The 23560-nt window shown below is 44.0% G+C and overlaps 1 protein-coding gene across 1 annotated transcript; it reads left to right on the top strand.

Moving 5' to 3' along the window:
- Positions 1-1666: 1666 nt before the first annotated feature.
- Positions 1667-17952, top strand: LOC125549265 (putative protease Do-like 14). The gene is made up of 10 exons (XM_048712718.2): positions 1667-2181; positions 2425-2577; positions 2660-2814; positions 3333-3608; positions 3735-3862; positions 7514-7631; positions 7715-7807; positions 7922-7990; positions 8089-8179; positions 17416-17952. Exons 1-10 carry the CDS (start codon positions 1791-1793, stop codon positions 17442-17444), a joined length of 1503 nt encoding a protein of 500 aa, XP_048568675.2. The 5' UTR covers positions 1667-1790; the 3' UTR covers positions 17445-17952.
- Positions 17953-23560: the final 5608 nt, after the last annotated feature.

Genomic DNA, 23560 nt, shown 5'->3' with positions numbered 1-23560 from the left:
GGCCATGGCAACCTCTCCACCACCTTCCGGGCGAGTTTTCCGGCGCTCCGGCCGCGCAGGGAGGCATACCGGCGGCTCTGCGCCCACCGCGCCTGCCAGGTGTTCGGCGATTTGCCTGCTCGACGATGGACTCGGACGAGGAGGAGGCGCTCACGGCATTGCTGGAGGAGGAAGCCGATGCCTAAGTCCAGGACGAGGAGCATCTCATTGTCCTCGCCACCCCCGCCGACCTGCTCGCGAGCAATAAAAAGCCACGGCGAGGTGGCTCGGCGCCGGGGCAGCTGAAAGCAGAGAACCGACTATGAGGATGCTTGCATACGGAGCTCCCGGTGATTCACTCGACGTCTATGGTTGCATGCATTGGAAATGGAAGAACTGTCCATTTGTTTGGCAGAGGATGTACAAAGGCGCCAAAGATGGTTGCAGTGTGGTATTTGAGGCAGTGGCCACACAGGACCTCTGGATTTGGCACTCCTTCTTTGATATGCCAGAAACTCACAATGACATCAACGTGCTACAATGCTCCCTTGTCTTTGCCAAGTTTGTTGAAGGTCATTCTCCTCCGGTGAACTTCGAGGTCAATGTGCAGCACTACAACAAGGGGTACTACCTAGCTGATGGCATCTATCCGAGATGGTCTACATTTATGAAGACTATCTCAAACCCTGTGCCAGGAGGCAAGAACTTCCACTTTGCGAAGATTCAGGAGGCTTGCAGGAAGGATGTTGAGCGGGCATTCGGTGTGCTCCAATCTTGATTTGCTGTTGTCCGGTACCCCGCTCAGACCTGGTCGAAAGATCAAATGTAGGAGATCATGACTTGTTGTGTCATCTTGCACAACATGATCATTAAGAGCGAGCAGGAAGAGCCAGTGTTTGACACTGAACCATATTACAGGCAGGGTCCTCTTGCGCAAGTTGATCACCAGCTACCGACAACCTGGACTGCCTTCCTCAATATGCGTCAGGAGATCCGAGACCCACAGGTGCATCAACAACTGCAACAGGATCTGGTGGAGCACCTATGGAGGCTCAAGGGCAACTAGCTCGACGTGTGATGAAATATGAGTTTTTATTTGTTGAACTATAGAATTTGTATTGAACTATTTGATTTCTATTGATTTTCTGTGATGAACTATGTGATAAAAAATTACCCTTGTTGAATTTGCGCTGAACCAGGGCGAATATGGGCCCATTTGCCCCGATATCGAGCTGATTTTTCGTTGAAAATGGGCCGAAAAACAGACACATTTGTATCAAAAATGGGCCGATATCGACACCTGGGAGCGACCTGGGGCGGCGGCTGGGAACCCAATCACCCCCGCGTCGATTTTAGCGCTGGCTGCGAGAGGCGATTTTTAAGCCTCCTGGTGGTGCCAACGGCCAGCAATGCTTTTAGATTGGTCATAGAAGAAACTTATACTAGTGTCATACATATGATACTACTTTAAGTTATCATCTTCATAGTGCAAAGTAATATAGTAATAGTGTCATATGTGGCTTCATTTAATAGCTTGTATACTCATGTTGTCTTGAAAAACACTATATTACAGTAACATATTATGTTGCCACTTCTTATTAACTACTTACTACATAAACAAAAATATCTCAAAGTGCGTTATGTTATTGTTTAAGTTACTCTCACTATGACTAGCCTGGCACATCTAAATATGCTGTAGCAAAACCGTAAAGTAAAAATCAATTCCCCAACCCGGAGTTCCGCCGGCGATCGTAAAGGCCCGTGCAGTTCCGTCCTCTCTTGCTGACCGCGGCGGCCCGACGCGGTCAGCAATGCCGCAAGCCGCCACCCAAGAGGGAGAGGCGTCGGGGTCCGGACCAACCCTCGCGCTCCGCCGCGGTCGGAGCTCCACCGTCTCAGCAACGCCCACGACGACCACCCGGTCGATGGCCCTGGTGCGTGCGCGGCGGAAGCCCCCGGGCTCCCAATCGCCACAGGAACCACCCGTGCGGTCCCCGACAAGGAAGAGAAAGAGGGGGGCGGCTGCCAACCAGAAATCGAAGGAACGGACAAGGACCAGGGATGAGGAGGAGGAGGAGGATGGGGTCTCATCTGCAGGCAGCTCCCCAATTCGCGCGCCGCAGATTCCGGATGCGTTATACGAAGATCTGGATATGCTCAAGGCCATTCAAGATGTACACGATGCATACGATGAAAAATTAGGTTTGTTGTTCAAGTACCCTCCATTCCTTTTAATGTTTCACGTCCTGTCATTATCATGTATACTATCTAGTATGCCTGTGAGAGACAAGAACATGAGACATTTGCAGATTATCTTGAAATCGAGACATGTGCCGCCTATTGTGAAGTTCAACTTAGCGAAGCGACATATCCTCTGAATGCTGCTGAAATCAAATGACAGTTTAGCATATTAGTGTTAACTTCTGATTGCTGATCTTCTTGCAGGCCGCCAAATGGAACTGCCGACTCTTTATCTGCACACGTGTAAACCGCCCACATGCTTGAGTACTAATCCTAAGCTTCTTCGTGTCCGTGAATCCACAACAAAGACAGTGCTTGCTGCTGCTCCATCAGTTATTGGACTTTCATCCTCTGTTGGTATGACAACTATGTCATATCTATTTGTTAGGAGCGCTGCGAGAATAGGTTGTTCCTTGTTCATACATGCATGCGTTTGCAGGTCGTCATTCGCTAACACGATGCTCTGGATTTTGGGTTGATTGGGATGAGGAAAACAAAAAAGGTACTGTTTTGACTACTGCACATGTGATTCGCACGAAGTCCCCATCCTCAAATGACTGGCTAGGTAAAGATGAGTATGCTCCCAAGGCCAAGGTGAGTTGTTAAGGATAGGAAAATGGCAGTTTGTATTCACTTATTTTTTGTGCATGTAGTCTCATACTAGTTCAACCTTACTTAACTCATTTTATTTGTGGCGTAAGATAGCTAGTCCTGTCCACATTTAACATAACTCCATCCGCAGTTACACCTGCATATTCTATCTTCTGACACTAGAACTAGGGAGGTGTTAAAGTGAAGTATGTTGGCTGACACAATGATACAATTAGCTAGCACCGAAATAACGATATAATTTTTTGGTAAACCATGCATACATAATGAATCAATTCAATTAGTCACTATCTATTTTATACAAATGGTGAATTCAATGGAGCTAAAAGAGTAATTTGCATTGCATCCACATGTGGCTTTGTGGGAGATGTTGACCAATTTAAGAAGACATGGGTATAACTATAAATGTCATCATATTTTTTCTTTTCTAACTTCTAAGACATCATTGGTTTTCGAACAAATAAAAATATCTAAAACATCATATTTCACAACTTCTGTTTCAGGTTTTTGTTCACTTGCGGGATGCCACTACTCAGAAGGCCACCATGCTGTACTACGAGAAGCACTACAATCTTGCTATGCTTGAGGTTAGAGTAGAAGAACCTGTCCAGTTGCTCTCCTTCAATGATGACGTGAAAAGTGCTGAAGAAGTGTTTGAACTCGGAAGAGATGAAAGTTCATTTCTAACGATAGGTCATGGTATGGTGCAATATCTGAATCCCAACCTGCTTGAACGGCATCACTATCTGTATGTTCATGGCGCAGATGAGCATCCTAAGGTACAGATTGTAATCTATTCTGAGATTATTGTCTACATTGTTTCGTTATTTGGATAATGTCATCTGTTGTTTTATTTTGCAAAATGTTGGTATCAAAATTTAATGTTGCTAATACATATGTTCCAGTATGACAATGGAGGGCCAGTTATTGACTTTGATGGCAAGATTGTGGGAATGGTCAGCAACAGCACGAGAGGGTCCATTATCCCTTCATCCATTTTGCTCAAGTGCTTGCATTTGTGGAAGAAATTTGGGTATTGTCTTTTCTTTTAGTTCTGTCTTAGTGTTATTAAAATAATCTTCTTTACTATTTTTTTTACTGTTAAGAGTTAAACGCCTCTCCCATGGTTCTTACTCTTACGTTGAGTTGTTCCACTTCGATTTGTCTTGTCAAGTTATTTGTTGTATTTCTTTCAAATATAGTTTGCTGCCACGGGGGATAGCTGTCCCCAGGCTTGTTGCCATTGGACGCGTTGCCTTGGGATATGTGTCCTCAACTTGGTAGTAATCTAAAACCCAATTAGCATCTGATGATAAAGTTGCACAAACATACAAATGAGTGCTACTTACACCTGACATTGCGTACCATACTTATTACTTGAATTATCATGTCACACCAACATCAATGGTGAACATGTTGCTTGGATTTATGTGCCATATTTAAAGCTATACATGTATGTGTCGCTTTTGCATGCATGCATGAGCATACATTGTGGATTGCGCAAAAGAGGTACTGAGAACAAGCAAATACTGTAAGCTTGTCTTATTGCAGTCTACTTATTAGATTTACTCACGAGAATGAGTATCTCAAACTTTTGGCTGTTTGTGCTCATTACACGTGTCTTCATTACACTGTTGGGACCAGGTGTATGGTTAGTATGTGAAAAGTACATAATTTCTCTGTTTATCCCAAGTTGTAGTAAATCGATGCGTGTTGATTTGCAAGAAAACCTGAATGGCAGTTTATATCGCGTGTTTTATTGAAACTGGATCCCATAGTTACAAACATACAATTTTATAGGCAGGCTTCCATACCTTTCCTGGCTTAAGAAGGATAGGAATGGGCCAGCACAAACATAATGTTTGTTGTTTGTTTATTGAGAGAATTCCTTATTTGACACTCTTAAAATTGTGTTCCTTATTTGACACTGAAGAATTTTTTTTCCCTATATGATCTCTAGTCTTAATTTTTTTCCCTATATGACACTCTAGTGCATTTTGTTCACGTGAAAAGACCATTTTACCCATATGTATAATGTGACCACAAATATGCTTTCAAAAAGTCTGTTGAATTAGGTCGGCCGGTAAAAATCAGGTCAAGTCTACTACGTTTAGGAATTTTCCTCTGGATAAGCGGCGGGGTGGGCGGACAGAGTCAGCCGGCTGGACAGCAACCGCAACACGGCCGGAGCCGGCTATGCTACCTCCCTCCCGGCCATCTACTCCAGAAGACAGCCGAGCTCGCGTCGATCTCCTGGCTGATGCGTGATGCTTGAGGCGTGCTATGGATGGATGATGGATGGATCTCTTGGTGGCTCCCCGTGGGTGCGCCGTGCGTTGCCTCCTTTTGTGCGTGCGTTGTGCCTCGGTATTTATAGGCAGCTGGAGAAGGTCCGGCGCTGGCCATTGCCGTTCCGATTTTTATGGAGCGATATGGATGTAACGTTGTTTAAGATAAACGCGTCCCTACCTCAATCCCTTGAAGGTTGTTTAAATCTTTGGCCCTGTGCGGCAGCGGAATCCATCGATACAAATTGAAGCAAACGAAATTCAAAAAAAAAATTGAAGCAAACAGAGCCTTTGTCTCTCGCTCTTTGGAAATCTCCAGCCGATACAAGAAATCATGACCGAGGCCTTCGATGGTTCATGTGCTAATTGACCGGTCTGGCTAGTTGTCTATACGTATTTGTGTACATATACGCGGCCAGCTTACCTGCCGGAGCGTAGATATTTAAATACGTACGCGCACCCTGACGATCAAGCGAATACATGTATTCTAGCTTCGTATGACCCGGTTCATATACATACGCATGTTGGCTGCACCGAATCGGGCATACGTTCGTGCTAGCACGCAGCTTCCTTCCATACAGCTATAGGTCCTGCATGGGCCATGCAAATACGTGCACATGCACTAATGACATGCACGTAGGTGATCACCGAAGCATACACAAAAGTGCTTAAAAAAATCCATTCATTTTTAAGAATGCATTTTAGTGTTAAAGCACACGTACAAAAGTACGTCAAACAGTCGCACTCACAAACCATACCACATGAAACTAGACCCACAGCTGAATACGTTCTAAATACATTGGATGCATGCACTCAGGTATACAGAATACACACATCCCAAAAAAGACCAACGGAGGAGATAACATGTTCAGCTGTGCTCACTCTCATAAACGAATTTTCCCTAATTAGGCTCAATGCTACATATTTCTGGTCACATTATGTACAGGGGCAAAAAGGTCTTTTCACGTGTACAAAATGAACTAGAGTGTCATATAGGGAAAGAAATTAAGACTATAGGTCATATAGGGAAGAAATTTTTTTTAGTGTCAAATAAGGAACATGATTTTAAGGGAGTGTCAAATAAAGAATTCTCTCTTGTTTATTTTCCCTGGCCAGAATTAAACATGATTGAAGCATATGCATGCTGTGTACGCACCATGCATGAGGTAAAAAACACATCATATAGACACGAAGGGTGAAACATATGCATGATGTCTAACTCGTTACCATGCATGGGTAGCAAGGTTTTCGAGTCGACAAGTCGGTCTGGGGTAGCGACTCTTGACGAGTCGTGCCGTGGCGATCGACTAGTCTCGACCAGTCTCAAGTAGTCGAGGTGTTTGAGTCGACTTCCAGTTATGACTCATCGACTAGTCGACGACTAGTCGCTACTAGTCGTTCGACTCGAAAACAGGGATGGGTAGACAAAGGCATAATAAAGTTGGATGTAGTCAGGTGTCGATCAATGCTCACCAGCAGCAGTCATTCACGTGGCGCTCCTACATTTTGCTTCGGCTTGCAAACGCCTGCCAAAGGAAGTAGAACTACAAAATAATCGCCATGTCATTCTCTTTATCATGTATGACTTATACATATCTAAACTATCATGATGTGGAAAGGATATTGTTAAGTTTGGTCTGTCCTGTTTTTATCTTTCTCTTGGCTCATGCAATAATGACCATAAAAAAAAATATTTGTTCAGTAATGCGTTTGTTGTCGTGTTTTATGTTTGTAGTGAGTATATTTAAATAGATTGCACAAGAGATTATTTAGCAAAATATATGTACAAGTGAGGTCAGGTGATGGACCGTCATGTGGCCTACATGGATAGAAGCAGGAATAGAACCACACTGATCAAGTTTGGCAAATGGTTCCTTATGAGAACTTTATGGGAAAATCAATTGTTACTTTATGGACTTCTATGTGTTATCAATATTATTTTATGGCAACTGTGCGGATGTAAAATTTGGTGAGAAGTTATGTTTTTATCTTAACCTTGATACCCTGTTATGCATACTGATTCCTCTTTGAAAGGAAATAATATCTTCTATTGATATAAATTTGAAGATGTTCATCAGTGCATTGTTCATAAAAAAATTGATAGGTTTTGGTTCTATTGTAATATGCCGTTCTGTTTGGACATATTTGATGTAATAAAAACTCGATATTGTTTTGGTTATATTGTAATATGTCGTTCTGTTTTGGTTCTATTGTATATGTCAAATTCTGTTTACACATCCTTTCGGAGTATTTTTGAACTTCATGATGTCAAAAATTTGTGGTAGTATTGTCAATCTTATGATATGATAGCCATAATTCGGTTCCTAACTGAAATGACTCATTTAAAAGGGTTACATCTTATGGTATTGTTTCTTTCACTAAATGGTTGTTTGTAGGTGCATGTCTCGACCCCACCTTGGATTGAAGTTTTCTGCAATCAAGCTTTTAGATCCTCCTATTATCGAGCAAATATTGGTCAAGTGTAGCATTGATGGTGGTCTTATTGTTCAAGAGGTATATATAAATGTTTGCGCCACTTCTGAGGATTTTTATCTTCTCATGCGTATTGAGTGGTTATTGTTGATAACTGAATCTAGGTGTCAGAAGGATCTCCCGCTGAGAAACTTGGATTTCGAGTGGGTGATGTCATTGAATGCTTAAATGGAGAACACGTCTCTACCACAGTTGAGGTGGGTGCGCTATTGATTTATTAGGCTTCAAGTAAATTAAAATAGAAATAAATTAGATTTGTGTTACATTCTGTTAATTTGTTAATTTTTGCTATTTATTGTTGGCGTTGTTAGCTAGAGAACATGTTGCTGAGTAAGTATGTGGAAGGATCAAGTGGTCTTAATTCTGAGGTGGATATTGAGGTGAGTTTACCTGTATGTCTCAATTATGTTTTTTTGTTTGATCTGTTCTGTTTGTGGCGTATGTTAGCACTAAGAATATGAAATTTTTTACTGTATAGGTTCGGGTATTTCATATTCGCAGAAGTCTTTGGAGAAGTAAAACATTAACTGTAAAAGTATTTGATGACGCAGAAGTCATTGTGAGAGGAGGTATGCATCCTTCGCCAACCAAGTTCCTTCGTTTTGTAGTGGGAAATTCACATTTGTGCCACTAATCTCCGCTCAAGACATGCATTATGCCATTTTCTTGGAATATACATTTGCCATCAGTTACTCCCGCCATGTGCCCTACTTTTGGCACCACATGCCGTCACTGTTCGGTCAGCCCTAATTTGATGTAGTTGGGCGTTGTGTCAACAACAACAACAAAACCTTTTTCTTTTTATGTTTATATAGTCCCAAACAAGTTGGGGTAGGCTAGAGCTGAAACCCATAAGATCTCACAACCAACTCATGGTTGTGGCACATGGATAGCAAGCTTCCACGCATCCGTGTCCATGGCTAGTTCTTTGGTGATACTCCAGTCCTTCAGATCTCTCTTTACGGACTCCTCCCATGTCAAGTTCGGTCTACCCCGACCTCTCTTTGACATCATCATGTAGTTGGGCGTTGTGTAAAGACGAAAAATACCCTTAGGCAGACGTAGCACACAAAAACCATCTCAGTGCACACACCTCACGTCGAAGATGCAGGTAAGAGCACTTGCCATTTCAAGCATCAGGTCTCACAAGTCTCTACTTTCAAAAGCATCAGGACTCTGTAACTGTCATTACAATTTTTTCCAAAGCATCATATGAGGACTGCATAATTGACATTGCAAGTGTTCCAAAAGCATCAGAACTGCATAATTGACATTGCAAGTGTTCCAAAAGCATCAGAACTGCATAATTGTCATTATAAGTTTAAAAGAACATTACAACTACATGCTCGCAGTTACACATCTGGAACCAACATTTTTACATGGCAATAGTATATATTGCATATGCTTCTGCCTCCAAACTTTTGCTTCTGACCAATCTTTAGCTTTAGACTTGTACTTCTTTTGATTAAGGTCCTTCTAAACCGATGGGAGAATTGTATGATCTTCAAATTTCTTGGTTGCAATCCTTGCATGCGGTCAATTTTCTCCATTAATTGCTGCCTAGTGGCATCCAAAAAATCAAGAATGGGCAGGCCTTCTAATTCCCTGACCTTACTGTTGAAGAACTCTCCTAGAATGTATTGACCTTCTGCCATAATTTTGAGTGGTGTTCATCTAAGTATTTCTTCACTTTAGGTTTTGCACAGATTTTCTCAATGTAGCCAATATGCTTTATAGGGAGTTAAGTATGTGCACTGCAAAATCAAGCATGTATCATAGGAAGTTAAGTATGACCACTAATTTGTCTCATAAGTTATCATCAAACAAAGGCCCTTTGGACTTCTTCAAAACATAAGTAGAGAGGTGCCTCATGCACTCTTTGTGCTGCACTCCGACAAAGACGCTATTGGATGCACTCTTCAGCCTCTTGCATCCATATGTGTGAATGACTAGATCAGCTGGACGACCAGTGACTTGTTGTAGTATCTCTATGAACGAAGTCCAGGTCTCAGTGAATTCTGCATCCATAACACCATAGGCTACTGGGTACAACCAATTTTGGCCATCAATACCACAAGCAGCCGCGAAATTGTCTTCCAAATTTACCTGTTTGAGCAGTTGATTCTACAGAAATCTGTGGTCTAAACCCTCTTAAGAGATTGTTCCAACATGGTTTCGTTGACACAAACAATCTCTTGGTGTAGAATGAGTGGATCATACTAGGAATGCTGACTGCTTACTCAGTGAGGGAGTTCTGTTGGAGAAGATTGGGAATTCATAGTCACTGTCGTAACAAAAAAGTTTCCAAGCAAAAACAATAGAGGTTGGATGCATCTATCTCTTCTGAGCAACCTCCTTTTGATTCGTGAGCCCGATTCCTTGCTCAAAAAGACTAGAGTGCAAAGCTAACAGAAGAGTTTGTTCTAGAATAGAATCTAAAAGAAGTGTTCCGCCCATCTATCTATCTATAGAATGAAAAGGAACTAATGCCACTGATATGAAATGCATAGACTGCACGCCCACCTACCACTCTGCAACTTCAGTTAAGTGACAGACTTCAGCTATACCGATACAAAACCTATATTGGGAGAGAACGATCATAGGCATGTGGTGAACCATACCAAGAGAAAGAGCACTGAAATGAACCATATCAAGCACTGATCTCACTCTCAAGTGTGTATAGCAAGTGGAAACTATCTTTCCACTCCCCATATATCCCATCCAGTTCCATCTCCTTGCAATAGAACACTCTGTGATCTGGAACTTTGATATGGTACTTCTCTTCGAGTTTCTTCTGCAAAGCTGTACCTCCAAGAGAAGAATCATTTTTTGACCAGTCCAAAATTGCATCAGCAATCCATTTTGTTGTAGCTAGCCTCAGCCTTTCACTTCTTTGAGCACTAGGGCTAATGTGAGTCTGGGGTTCACCTAAACCTGCAAATAACGAGACAACTGAATTATTACCAGATATGATTCAGATGTTAAACATGAAGACCCAACTATGAAATATTATACCTGAAAAGTAAAACTATCTTGAGAGAAGTCCATATTACAACCTTGAACTACCACCAAACCAAAGTCATCCGGGCAATCCATTTCTATGTCCTCTGACTCATCATTTGCATCATAAATTCGCAACCCACTTGGAATGGACCTTGGACTTTTCTCGGACTCGACGACGGCCCCATGCGTCGTCCTCCCTAGGGCGACACGGGTGACAGCACATCCCCACCCGCGCTAGACCCCCATCACTTGCTTCAACTCCCCTCGCTGCTACCCCATGGCCTCCGCCGGGCAAAGCCCGCACGAATCCGACGACAGAGGGGCTCTGAAGTCCCAGGGAGGCTAGTCGTCGACCGGGGGCTCGCACAACAGCAGGCGGCGGCGCGCTCCTCCGCGCGTGTCACTAGAGCCCGGGGACGGTGGGAGGACAACGATGTTGGCATGATGGAGTTGTGCCCGTGCAACGACCTTCAGGTGCTCATCGTGCGGGGTGCTGTTGCGAGCCCCATCGTGGCGTTTCAGTGCATGGTGGTTAGCGCGTGCGGCTTGCATATCCCCGCCTCATGCAAGTGCGGTGAGGGTGCCAGCGGCCCGGATGGATGCGTGGATGGCAGCGGCTGGGATGGGACAGATCTGCACGTCTTCGATCGTCTGGCACACAATGGATAGTGCTCGGGAGCGATGGGAGGTTGGTGGTGGTTGCCTAGTGACTTGGTGGTTGTGGTGCTTGGCTGTTGTTGGCCTGTGCTCGCCAACCGGAGGTGAAGGGCTTCTAGGCCAACCGCCGCCTAGATCTGGCATCAATGGTGGCTCGGGCCTGGACTTTTGCCAGATCTGGCTACCATGGCGTTGGTCGGCTGGATCTAGCCGGCGGTTGTTTGACTCGGGAATATGTGGCGACGGGGCTGTGGTGACCCAATGCTTGTCATAGTGCAAGTGAGCAATCTACCTAGTTCAATCGATGCTCTGGATGTGTGTGCTCAACTTGGTGAAAGCTCAGACCGGAGCAAATGACGACGACGCCCATGGGCACCGCGAACCTTCTTGAAGGCGTCATTGTATGTTGTTTTTGCCATCCTCTTTGCGACTTAGGGGGAAACCTTGGTTCCAGGTTTGCCCTGAACAACCGATGGTGGCGCAATTTGCGTCACAACCTGTCTTGAAGGCATCGTCTAGAAGTCGGCTCGATTGTTGTGTTGGGTAGCTGCTTGCTACGGGGATGTCGGTGGTGGTGGTGCGACCGACTTGGGGTTGACAGTGGTGTGTCTTGGGGTCTGGCAACATCACGCTTGGTGCTGTGGAGCTGCCATCTCTGCCTCGTTTGTCTGTCTTTGGTGGTGTTCATGTGGTGCGCCGTCTTGTTGTGCATGTTCAAGACCCTCCCATGGTGGTCTCCATTCATCTTTGCTCAATGATGGCACAATGATGCCTTCCCAACTTGCTAATCGTTCCGGCTTCATGTGGCGGAGCTTGCAGTCAAGGTTCTTGTTCAACTATGGCATTCGTTGATCGTGGAGGCTCCTCTATTGCGCCCTGGGGTTCGGTACGCACGCCGGTGCTGTGCGTTAGGCTGTTTACAAAGTTTTGGTATTGTGATCCCTCGACGGCTCCCCACATCTACTCGTGTCCCTCGTGATGGTCCTTCTGTCTGCTAGCTAGGTCGTGCCTTCTCCTAGGTGTGCATTTTTCTCTTCTTCCTTTCCCCTTGTTTTTTTTGGAAAAGGAGGATAACCCCTGGCCTCTGCATCAGAAAGATGTATGCAGCCATATATTATTAATAGTGCAAAATCCAGCACCCGAACAACCTTGACCCAGGAATAAAGCAGAAAACAAATCCTAAGGCCGTATACCTCGCGACAGTAACTCCCCTAGATAACCACAAACCCTATGTTACAAGACACATCAGAAACAAAAATACACAATTTCTAGGCTACGCCTTCAAGAAGGAATTGTAGCACGTACGCCGAAGATGGCGAGTCGACCACAAGGATGAACTCCGGATTCTCATCCCCAAAGCCAAGCTTCAATCCACCACCTTCAACAAGGACACAACGCAGGCACGCGTCGACATAGCCCGATCAGAGATCATGTGCTTCCATCGGAGTGCATAAACTCATCGTTGAAGCCGTCTGTACCATCCGCCCTTATCCGTCTACCGACGCCTCGATATTCGGATACCTCTGGAGAAGACAACGGAAGACAAAGACGTCCCATACCGCCTGCCTCCCGCTACTGTCGCACCACCTTCGATCTAACAGCAACAGGCTAAACATGACACCTCCGCCAAAGCCACTGTGCATCACCTGTCGGTAGTAGGCATGATTTGACGTCTCTGAATAAGACGTCGTGCGTAGCATCCGCCGGTAGCGCATCCACCGGTGGCTTCACGCGCCGGCGACATGCACTGCCCGACAACTCCGAAAGAGGCGCATGTGTCACCTGTCGAGCCGCATCGAACCCGATCTGTTGATGGAGGGGACGTCCCATACCGCCACAGCCTTGAAAAGGCCGTCGCCACCTCTAGATCCAGACTTTGAATCGCCCACACAACCCCGGAGTCTGTCGCCGTCGATGAAGAGGGGCCGCCGCGCCGATTCCAAGCACTACAGGGAGCACCCACCGTCGCGTCAGCCGTTGTCGTCGCCCATACAACGGCAATAGCCGCCGCGATCCCGCATCCAGCGCTGTCGATGACGGAGGAAGCTCCGGCCGTCACGCGCGTCCCGCAACGTCCTCGGGAGCGGGATCCCAAGATCCGCCGCCACCGACGCTGCCACAAGGACCCACCACCTGGCTCGTCATCCCGACAGAGGGGACGACGCCGCCATGACCAGAATCATTGCTCCGGGGATTTAGCACTGCCAATTGGGAAGATCCCCTCCGGATCCGCCCTCCCTACGAAGCCGCTGGAGCAGCGCCGAACCGCCGGGAAAGACGAAGACGGAAGGGCGATCTCGCGTCGCAATCCCTCCAGACCGCGGGGTTGTAGCCCAGATCCCCGCTGTCACCATCACTGGCGGCGCCTGGGCCTAGCCGACGCCCGTCTCTGGGGACGACGAGGCGGAGGAGAGGTAGGGAGGGTGCGGCGGTTGGGGGGCTCCCCCCCCCCCCCCCGCTCGCCCTGGAGGGAATGAGACGAGGGGGTACGGGAGCGAGACGAGGGGGTACGACAGCCTCAATTTTGGTCTTGTATGGTTTTGGTCCGGTTTCCCTCATAAACAGGGTTAACTTGTTTAGGTTTTTGATTCGGTTGCCCTTATAAACCGGATTGATTTTTTCTTTGAATGAGATCAAATTCAGGTAGGGAGCTCTCCCACGATGACTGTTCTAAAAACAACAACAAAGCCATTAGTTCCAAACAAGTTGGGGTAAGGTAGAGCTGGAACCCATTAGATCTCGCAACCAACTCATAGTTCTGGCATATGGATAGTTAGTTTCCATGCACCCCTGTCCATGGCTAGTTCTTTGGTGATATTCCAGTCAGTCAGACCTTCACGGACTTCTCCCATGTCAAGTTTGGTCTACCCCGACCTCTCTTGACATTATCACGCTTTAGCTGTCCTCTATGCACTAGAGCTTCTGAAGGCCTTCTGAAGGCCTGGCTGAATATGCCCAAACCATCTCAGACGATGTTGGACATGCTTCTCTTCAATCGGTGCTACCCCAACTCTATCCTGTATATCATTATTCTGGACCCGATCCTTGTGTGGCTACACATCCATCTCAACATGCACATCTTCGCTACAGTTGAATATATCGCCTTTTAGTCGGCAACACTCAGCACAATACAACATTGCGGGTCGAATCGCTGTCCTATAGAACCTGCCGTATAGCTTTTGTGGTACTCTCTTGTCAGAGAACGCCAGAAGTTTGGCGCCACTTCATCAATCCGGCTTTGATTCATAACTCACATCTTCATTGGTATCACCATCGTTTTGCAGCATTGACTCCAAATATCGAAAGGTGTCCTTTTGAGGTACCACTTGCCTATCAAGGCTAACCTCCTCCTCGTGCCTAATAATACTGAAACCGCACCTCATGTATTCGGTTTTACTTCTACTAAGCCTAGAACCTTTTGAGTCCAAGGTTTGTCTTCATAGATCTAACTTTCTAATGACCCCCATCTAACTATCATCGACTAGCACCACATCGTCCGCAAAGAGCATACATCATGAGGTATCTCCTTGTATATCCCTTGTGAGCTCATCCATCACCAAAGCGAGAAGATAACAGCTCAAGGCTGACCCTTGGTGCAGTCCTATTTTAATTGGGAAGTCATCTTGTTCAAACACTTGCCACAACATTATCGTACATGTCCTTGATGAGGGTAATGTACTTTGTTGGGACTTTGTGTTTCTGGCCCACCACATGTCATTCCGTGGTATCTTATTGTAGGTCTTCTCCAAGTCAATGAACACCATATGTAGGTCCTTCTTTTGCTCCCTATATCTCTCCATAAGTTGTCGTACCAAGAAGATGGCTTCCATGGTCTTTCTCCCAGGCATGAAATAAAATTGATTTTTGGTCACGCTTTTCGTTCTTCTGAAGCGGTGCTTAATGACTCTTCCATAGCTTCATTGTATGGCTCATTAGCTTAATTCCACGGTAATTAGTACAACTTTGAACACTCCCCTTGTTTTGAAGATTGGTACTAATATACTCTGCATCCATTCTTTTGGCATCTTGTTTGCCCGAAAAATGAGATTGAAAAGCTTAGTTAGCCATACTATCGCTATGTCTCTGAGGCCTCTCCACGCCTCAATGGGGATACAATCAGGGCCCATCGCCTTGCATCCTTTCATCCCTTTTAAAGCCTCCTTGACCTCAGACTCTTGGATTCGCCGCACAAAACGCCTGCTAGTATCATCAAAGGAGTCGTCCAGTTCAATGGTAGAGCTCTCATTCTCTCCATTGAATAGCTTGTCGAAGTACTCCCGCCATTTAAGCTTAATCTCCTCGTCCTTCACCAGGAGCTGATCTGCTCCACCCTTGATGCATTTGACTTGGACGACATCCCTCGTCTTTCTCTCTCGAATCTTGGCCATCTTATAGATGTCCCTTTCGCCTTCCTTCGTGTCTAAGTGCTGGTAGAGGTCCTCATATGCCCGACCCCTTGCTTCACTCATAGCTTGCTTTGCGGCATTCTTTGCCACCTTATACTTCTCTATGTTGTCTGCACTCCTATCCAGGTGTAGTCGTTTGAAACAATCTTTCTTCTCCTTAATAGCCTTCTGGACATCATAGTTCCACCACTAGGTATGTTTAGCTTCGCTTCTACTTCCCATGGACACTTCTAACTCCTCTGAAGCCACCTTACGAATGCAAGTCGCCATCTTCATCAACATATTGTCTGTATCTCCTCCTTCCTCCCAAGGGCCCTCCTTAATGACCCTCTCCTTGAAAGCCTGAGTCCCCCCCCTAGCTTCCACCACTTTGTTGTAGGTACTTTGACGCGCTTATCCTGCTGGACACGGATCCGAAAGCGGAAGTCAGCCACCACAAGCTTATGCTACGGGACAACACTCTAGGTATCATCATCTTACAATCCAGTCAAACACGCCTGTCTTCTCTTAGTGTTGACCACTACTAAAAGTCACTAGATGTGATTCTCTCTTTTTAAAGAGGGTGTTACTTACGATCATGTCGTAGGCTAGAGCAAAGCTTAAGACATCTTCTCCTTCTTGATTCTTGCTGCCATAGACAAAGCCCCCATGCACCCCTTTAAAACCTGTGTTAAATGTACCCACGTGGCCATTGAGGTCTCCTATGAAGAGCTTCTCGCCAATAGGTACATTCCTAACCATGTCCTCCGGGCCTTCCCAGAACTCCCTCTTGGTGTTCTTATTGTGGCATATGTGCTGATAACATTGAGAACTAAGTCCCCATCTACCAGCTTGACCAGAATAATCCGGTCGCCACCCCTGTTGACGTCTACCACTCCATACTTAAGGCTCTTGTTAATCAAGATGCCTACTTCATTTCTGTTTGCAGCTATCCCGGTGACTGTTCAAACAAATAAAATAAATAAATTTGTAACCACTTCCCTCAGACACATAATCTAGATCATGACTTCTCTCTGTGTGCTTCTCCACAGCAGTCGCACATGATAGTAGAGGTTTGTGTGTGTGTGCGGGTGTGGGGAGGGGGGGGGGCTTAAACAGTAAGTGAAAACGATAAGGAGACCATCGTCTACCAACATCTATTAATTTTGAAGTGTGAAGCTTTACAGTGGAATCACAATGTAAGTACTTTACAATCATGATGTGGCAACCCACAAAGCATCATCCATGGCATGAAATAGGAAAAGAAGAAAAAACAAATCGTCTAGCATCATCGTATGTCCTTCTGGAATCGATACTGGATTGTTGCCGCCACATTCCATCAGCTGACTACCAACCAATCCATCTCCCAACTGCGGCGCGGAGGAGTGAAGGGGTGCTGACTTGGTGTTGGTTTGGAGGAAATATTTGGAGGAATTGATGGATTCAAATCATCTGGAAGGATTTGGTGCAGAGTTGGAGAGTGGAATTGAGAGTTGGGGGACTCATGGGGCTAAAATGTGGTGACTTCATGGGTCAAGCACTCAAGCCCCACCAGCCAGTGACTGAGAGGGTACTTTTGGAAGAGAAAAGCACTTAGCCGGGTCTGGCCGTGAAGGTGTGCAATGGCAAAAGCAGAGCACGGTGAGAACTAATGGCAAATGTGTCAAGTGAGAAAAAGCGATGTCATAGGTGTTTAAATTATCACTATTTTGGTGAGTAAAAGCATGCAAAACATTTTGTCTAACACATGTCTTACACAGGTTACTATCCTTTTGGAGAAAAGACTTGATCCGTGTGACTTGAGCAAGCGAGCGAGTCCAGGAAGACATCACAATCAATAGGGTGACTGCTAAATGTGGTGTCAGGGAGTTGAGGGCAGACATGGTCCTGGTGAATGAAACATGCAAGTTTCTGCTAAATGTATTTCATATCTACACTTGTATGGGAGAACTGGTGTAGGCAGGTGGCCTCTAATGTTCCTCCTTTGCATGAAAACGGGAACTAGCTCTCATGACTATGCACATTTCTGAAGTGATGAACTGGATACATGGTCCTCTCCAGCTGAACTAGAGCAGAGGCCAAACGGCTGACTGTACTTGCCAAATGAGTGATAAAGCTCTCTGTTTATCCGTAAGGAAAAAAGGTGCAAATGTCATAACTTCCGGGAACCCTCTCTGATAGTAGTTTGGTGCATTTAACTGAAAACTCTATAGCAGGCCACACTTAACTCAAATTTAGCTTATGTAAACACTTACAGGAACATTTTGTTTCCAAGCAATGAGAAATATTGCCAATCATGTTTGTCACGTTTCAGGGGCATAGCGGCTAGATTTCCCAGCTTTGTGCCCTTCAAATTTTGGAAATGATAAATCCGGAATGTTTGGGATTTGCTCATGGCAAATCAAACGTTTTCTTTGGCAACTTTAGCTGACGTGAGGATGACAAATTTAGTTGAGAACATGGCAATTACTCCCTTTGTAAACTAATATAAGAGCGTTTAGATCAGTAAAGTAGTAATCTAAAAGTTCTTATATTAGTTTACGGAGGGAGTACTTGGCAAAAAACAAACCGAGGGTGAAATTGCCATGCTTACCAACTAAACTTGTCATCCCTAACGTATATAAATTGTCATGAAAAACGTTCAATTTGCCACAGCTGAATCCCGAATGTTCAGGACTTGTCGGCGTCCTAAAATATTCAGTAGTTATATTACATGCATGGTCTACTTGGGAAAAATGGTACGTGCAGGGGGTCCTAAAAGTCACGCAATTGCAGGTATAAAAACATGATACACCATTGACGTACTCTCGTCCCAACCTGCCAGGAACAAGGTTTTTCAGCTCGATACAGTGTCCACCTCCCCGGTTGGTCAAGTCGTTGGCATCACTTGTGCCTACATCTGTCTCGAATTTTTTCCCTTGCAAACTGAATTCAAATGAGATTGGGAGACAACAATGTTCTTCAAATTATATTATTTCCTATAGCAGGGCAGATTCATATTTCATATTTACCAGAATCAAACTGTTCAAAATGTGGTTAGTTTTCAACCAGGTCTAAATCTACCAGTATTGTTTTTCCAAAATCTAATGAACGTGCATGCACTATTGGTTCTAGAGCATGTTACGCATGCCGCCGCCCAGATGTTTCTTCCACTTTATGCTCAGCATCTCATCCCCTTACTCCCCTTTCTGCTATTTTCCCACTTACCTTCACCACTTGCGGGGTCGGTGTCCTTTGTTGAATTATATATGGGCCTAGGTGTCATGACACGGTGGCAAATTTAATACAATACCAGCTATGGAGAAGAGTTGAGACAACTTTATAAGGGTTTCTCTTTCATATGCTATTGGAACTTGAGAGGAGAAGTGGTACATGTGCGTTCCTCCTCCGTTGCCTGCGCGTGTCGTGTTTTGACAGTGTAAAGAAAATGATTTATGTGTAACATAATACTAGTTATTTTGGATTACTAAAGATGATCGCGATAAATGTGGTTTGGACTTTTGGAGTCAAGACGAAAATATCATCCATGATGTTCTGACCATAACATGTTTAAACAAAAAAGAAGAGTGATTTATGTGCACTATAATTAATTCCATTTTGGATTAATAAATATAATTGTGATACATTTGGATGAAATTATCCTTTGCTGCATACATCACTCACATCTACTCCCTCCGTTCCTAAATGTAAGTCTTTTTAGACATTTTAAATGGACAACAACATACGGATGTATGTAGACATATTTTAAAGTGTAGATTCACTCATTTTACTCCGCATGTAGTCACTTCTTAGAATCTCTAAAAAACTTATACTCCCTCTGTTCCTAAATATTTGTTTTTTTAGAGATTTCAAATGGACTATCACATACGGATGTATATAAACATATTTTAGAATGTGGATTCACTCATTTTGCTTCATATGTAGTCATTTGTTGAAATCTTTAGAAAGACAAATATTTAGGAACAGAGAGAATATTTAGAAACGGAGGGAGTACAAACAAATCTGGCTAGTCTTCAACAGCCTATGTACAAAGATATACTGTCGACTGTGTAATTATTTCCATCAGAGATGCTATACTGGCCGCCACCCATATCCTGTATGATCCGACGCCTTAGACTAATCCATCATTAAACTATGGTGCACAGCCGAATGCCATGCAGCAACGTCCCTCCTTGCATGTGAATACATCTGCACGTCTACGCTCATTGTGAAGCCCCTCGTCTGTTCTCACCATCTTGCTGATATTGTAGCCGTGTAGGTAAGGGAAACACTTCCTATCCCTAGCGCTTCCCTAATACTCCTTCCGTTCCAAATTACTTGTCGCATGTATGGATGTATCTAGATGTATTTTAATTCTAGATACATCCATTTCTGCAACGAGTAATTTGAAACGGAGCGAGTATAAGACACTATTGCTGAAAAGTTTGTTTGGAGCTCTGGCTCCATAGAACTTGTTTTTTGGAAAAAAAAAAACAAAAGATATTTTTTTAATTTTTAAAAATCCCAAAGACAGTTGCACCAACATACTAATGTACTCCCTCCGTTCCCAAATACATAGTACAAGTCTTTTTAGAGATTCCAACAAGTGACTACATACGGAGCAAAATGAGTGAATCTACACTCTAAAATATTCTACATACATCCGTATGTTGTATTCCATTTGAAATATTTAAAAAGACTTATATTTGGGAACAGAGGAAGTATTCTACATGTGTATAATTTTTAAGATGAAATTATTTAAGATGTAAGCTAAAAAATTAAATTCGTGTCACTTCAGCACATCACTGTTTATAGAGACTAAAATCCACACAATTATTTTTAGCTCACATCTTAAATCCTTCCATCATGAAAATAAATCTATGCACACATAGAATACATCCATATATACATATGGATTTTATATTTTGACACTTCAAAACGGGAATTTTGAAAAAATAAAATAAAGAAAACACAGCTCTGAAGCCCAAGCTCCAGTACGCCTCACTCAGCGGTTGCAGTTTTTCAAGATACTCCGTACAACAATATACGTGTTCTGCCAAAAAATATGGTTCAGAAAGCTGCAGGTATACATTCTTGTTGAACATGGCCTACGTGGCGGATCAGCTTGAACAGCACACTTGGTATTCAGCATCAGCTCCCTGCTGCTGGCACTAATTTGTGTGCAACAATCTTCGAACGAACTCAACAATCTTATGAAGATACTAGTTCATTCCAAGAAGCAAGTCAGTACCAACACATATGTTATTCGGATGAAAATCAGCAAAAAGAACTGCACTCTGCAGGAAATCAGATCTGAAGCGAAATAACATTGATGCTGGGAACAGAGAGGCAGTACTGAGTTTACATTTTAGACCAGAGAGCAACATCACATAGTGTATGCTCACAGATTGTTTTCAGCTGGTAGACCTCAAAAATTCTCAACTCTGATGAAGACTTCTTTTGGGCGGGGGAACTGTGATAAAGCCTAAGAGATGGAACAACAAGTGTTTGCCGATTTCAGTACAGAGTTGTCGCGTAGTCTCTCCATTTGTAATCAGCACTTCGTAACGCAGCAGTTGAATCGACATTGCTGTCACATAAACTACAATAAAACAAGGTTAAATGACAGACTGGAATTCAACTGAAATTTAAATCAACAGCAGATTACGTCGATGGACAAAGAAAATTGACAATTAACCTTTGATCTTAGTATCTTACACTGTTTTCCCATTCCTATCAAATTTCTAACTAAATAAGTGAATGGATAAACCATCTGCAGCCAAGTGTTCATACAGTTCGTCCACAACAAAAGGTATCATTCACATCCTTAGGATGTACAGTACAATACTTCAGACGGTTACCACATTCTTGTAAATTGTTCTTCACAAGTCCACCAACTCACAACGTACAAAAAGAGCAAATTAAAACAATTAAGGACCGAACAAGGGCGTTAACTGGGCTGTCCAAGTGGTGTTGATTGTGCACCTACTGGGCACCACGTTGCGTACGCTGAGCTATGTCACCACGCGTAGGCAATTTGGTCATATCTAGGGCCACTTGTATGGTGTGTTGGGTTTCTGTGCTGCTCTGGTCAGGAGGAAGCTTAAAAGAAGGAAAGGAATAACTCTGGCTGTATCCCATACTCCCGTTATATTTTACAAGTGGTTGCAGCTGATTTTGCTGTTCATAGATTTATTATTTACACAGATCAACTTAGGCCATAAAAACAACTGGACGCGCCCCAGCATCTAGTTAGAATAACTGATCACAGAGCACTCCGTATTACTTTAACCAGGATAGGAATCACCATTTACTAGCACAGACCACGAAAAGGAAACTAAACTCTAAGGTGAGGGGACAAGAGAGTAAACTATGGTATTCCATATCACATTTTGAGGCTTGCATAGACAGGAAGTAAAAAAAAAGGGCAGCCCGGTGCATGTAGCTCCCGCTTGCGCAGGGTCCGGGGAAGGGTCTGACCACTTTGGGTCTATTGTACGCAGCCTTTCCCTACATTTCTGTAAGAGGCTGTTTTCAGGACTTGAACCTGTGACCTCATGGACCAGAAGTAAATTATGAATGGCATTTTGCGCAGAATAAATCACAGTATTCTGAATGGCATTTTGAGGCAAATTTTGAATTACTATCAGTTTTCACAACTACAATAACAGAAAGTAATCTGAAGCAGAAAACCATACAATCAATCCATTCTTACTGTTCCACACCAGATATTAACATCAAGAACAAACAAACTCTAGCAACATCATGCTATGGTTGGTTCCTTACCGGTAACAGAGCAGCACTAATGAACCTGACTCTGTTGTTTAACAGCAGTTCGAGCAGCAATTGTGGATGGGATAACAACAAGAGATCGGGTGGGAACAAGGGCTGTAGGATGATCAAATAACACCTCATATCCCTGCATGTTATTTATGCTTTCGTAAGGCATATTTACAAATAGTAACAACACAAACAAGTAAAAAAACATATGTGATAACATACCATGTACCACGTGATGTCGCCTCAGAAAACATCCGATATCAGCATGGGAGATAAAGTATGTAAACTGCCCTCCAAAACCGCCATGCAACAATCCAATTATTCTCCCATTACCATCTAACAACGGAGCACCTGAGCTTCCTTTTTCACTTGCTATTACTACTTGAGTGAGGTTCATTGTGTATCCAACAGTGTTCACAAGTTCCAAGTCACGGACTGTTCTTGAAGGGTGAGAAATTGATCCTTCAACAGCTGTTCGAGGTAGGCCAGGAGGCCATGAAATCATTGCGCACTTGTCGAAAGCTTCTGGAGGAGTTGGACTAAGAATCAAGCCCTGATGACTGTTGGTACATCTTCTGCCCAAATTCTTAATATCTGGTCGGTATACATGAAGAAGAAGCAGGTCTTTCTCGCAATCGATGCCAATCATGGAAGCTGGTGCATAAACTCTTGCTCTTATCCTGCTTTGCCCGCGGAAGCTCTGCTCGTAATGATCACACAACACTCTTACAGAAAAAAGCGAACAAGCATCTTTAAGCGAAAGGGGTTCTGAACTCTTGAATACGTGTTGCATAAGATGGGCACATGTTAAGATCTTAAGATGATCATCTGCCTCCTCCACTACAACGCCTGTGCAATTTTGTCCTCGGAGGTCTAACTCCGCAGCTCTTTTTTCTGCAGGAACAGTCTCTACTTTGTTCATAAGAGCTATAAGTGCATTAATTGCAGATGCTTTTGGTCCGATAGTGATGAAAAATATAGAGCCTACAGAACGGTTGTAGATCCACTTCTGTAACTCGCTCGAAAATGCATTTGGCGGAGCAGCCATCTAGCAATGAGAAAAAGAAAAGGATTTTTTAAGTACAGTTTACAGTTTGGTACAATGCAAACAAAAAGAACAGAAGTGAGGAAGTCCAGGGAGCATAC

Source organism: Triticum urartu, chromosome 1A (genome assembly GCF_056163025.1).
Source record: "Triticum urartu cultivar PI428250 chromosome 1A, HENAU_Tu73, whole genome shotgun sequence".
Taxonomy (NCBI): Eukaryota; Viridiplantae; Streptophyta; class Magnoliopsida; order Poales; family Poaceae; genus Triticum; species Triticum urartu.
This window is presented reverse-complemented; position numbering and strand designations above follow the sequence as displayed.

What these genes read in the sequence shown, in the direction of transcription:
- LOC125549265 (XM_048712718.2), top strand. Translation starts at nt 1,791, where the DNA reads ATGCCGCAAGCCGCCACCCAAGAGGGAGAGGCGTCGGGGTCCGGACCA. An exon ending in GTGGTCTTATTGTTCAAGAG is followed by an intron (nt 7,632 to 7,714) that starts GTATATATAAAT and finishes AACTGAATCTAG; the next exon opens with GTGTCAGAAGGATCTCCCGC. An exon ending in ACGTCTCTACCACAGTTGAG is followed by an intron (nt 7,808 to 7,921) that starts GTGGGTGCGCTA and finishes TGGCGTTGTTAG; the next exon opens with CTAGAGAACATGTTGCTGAG.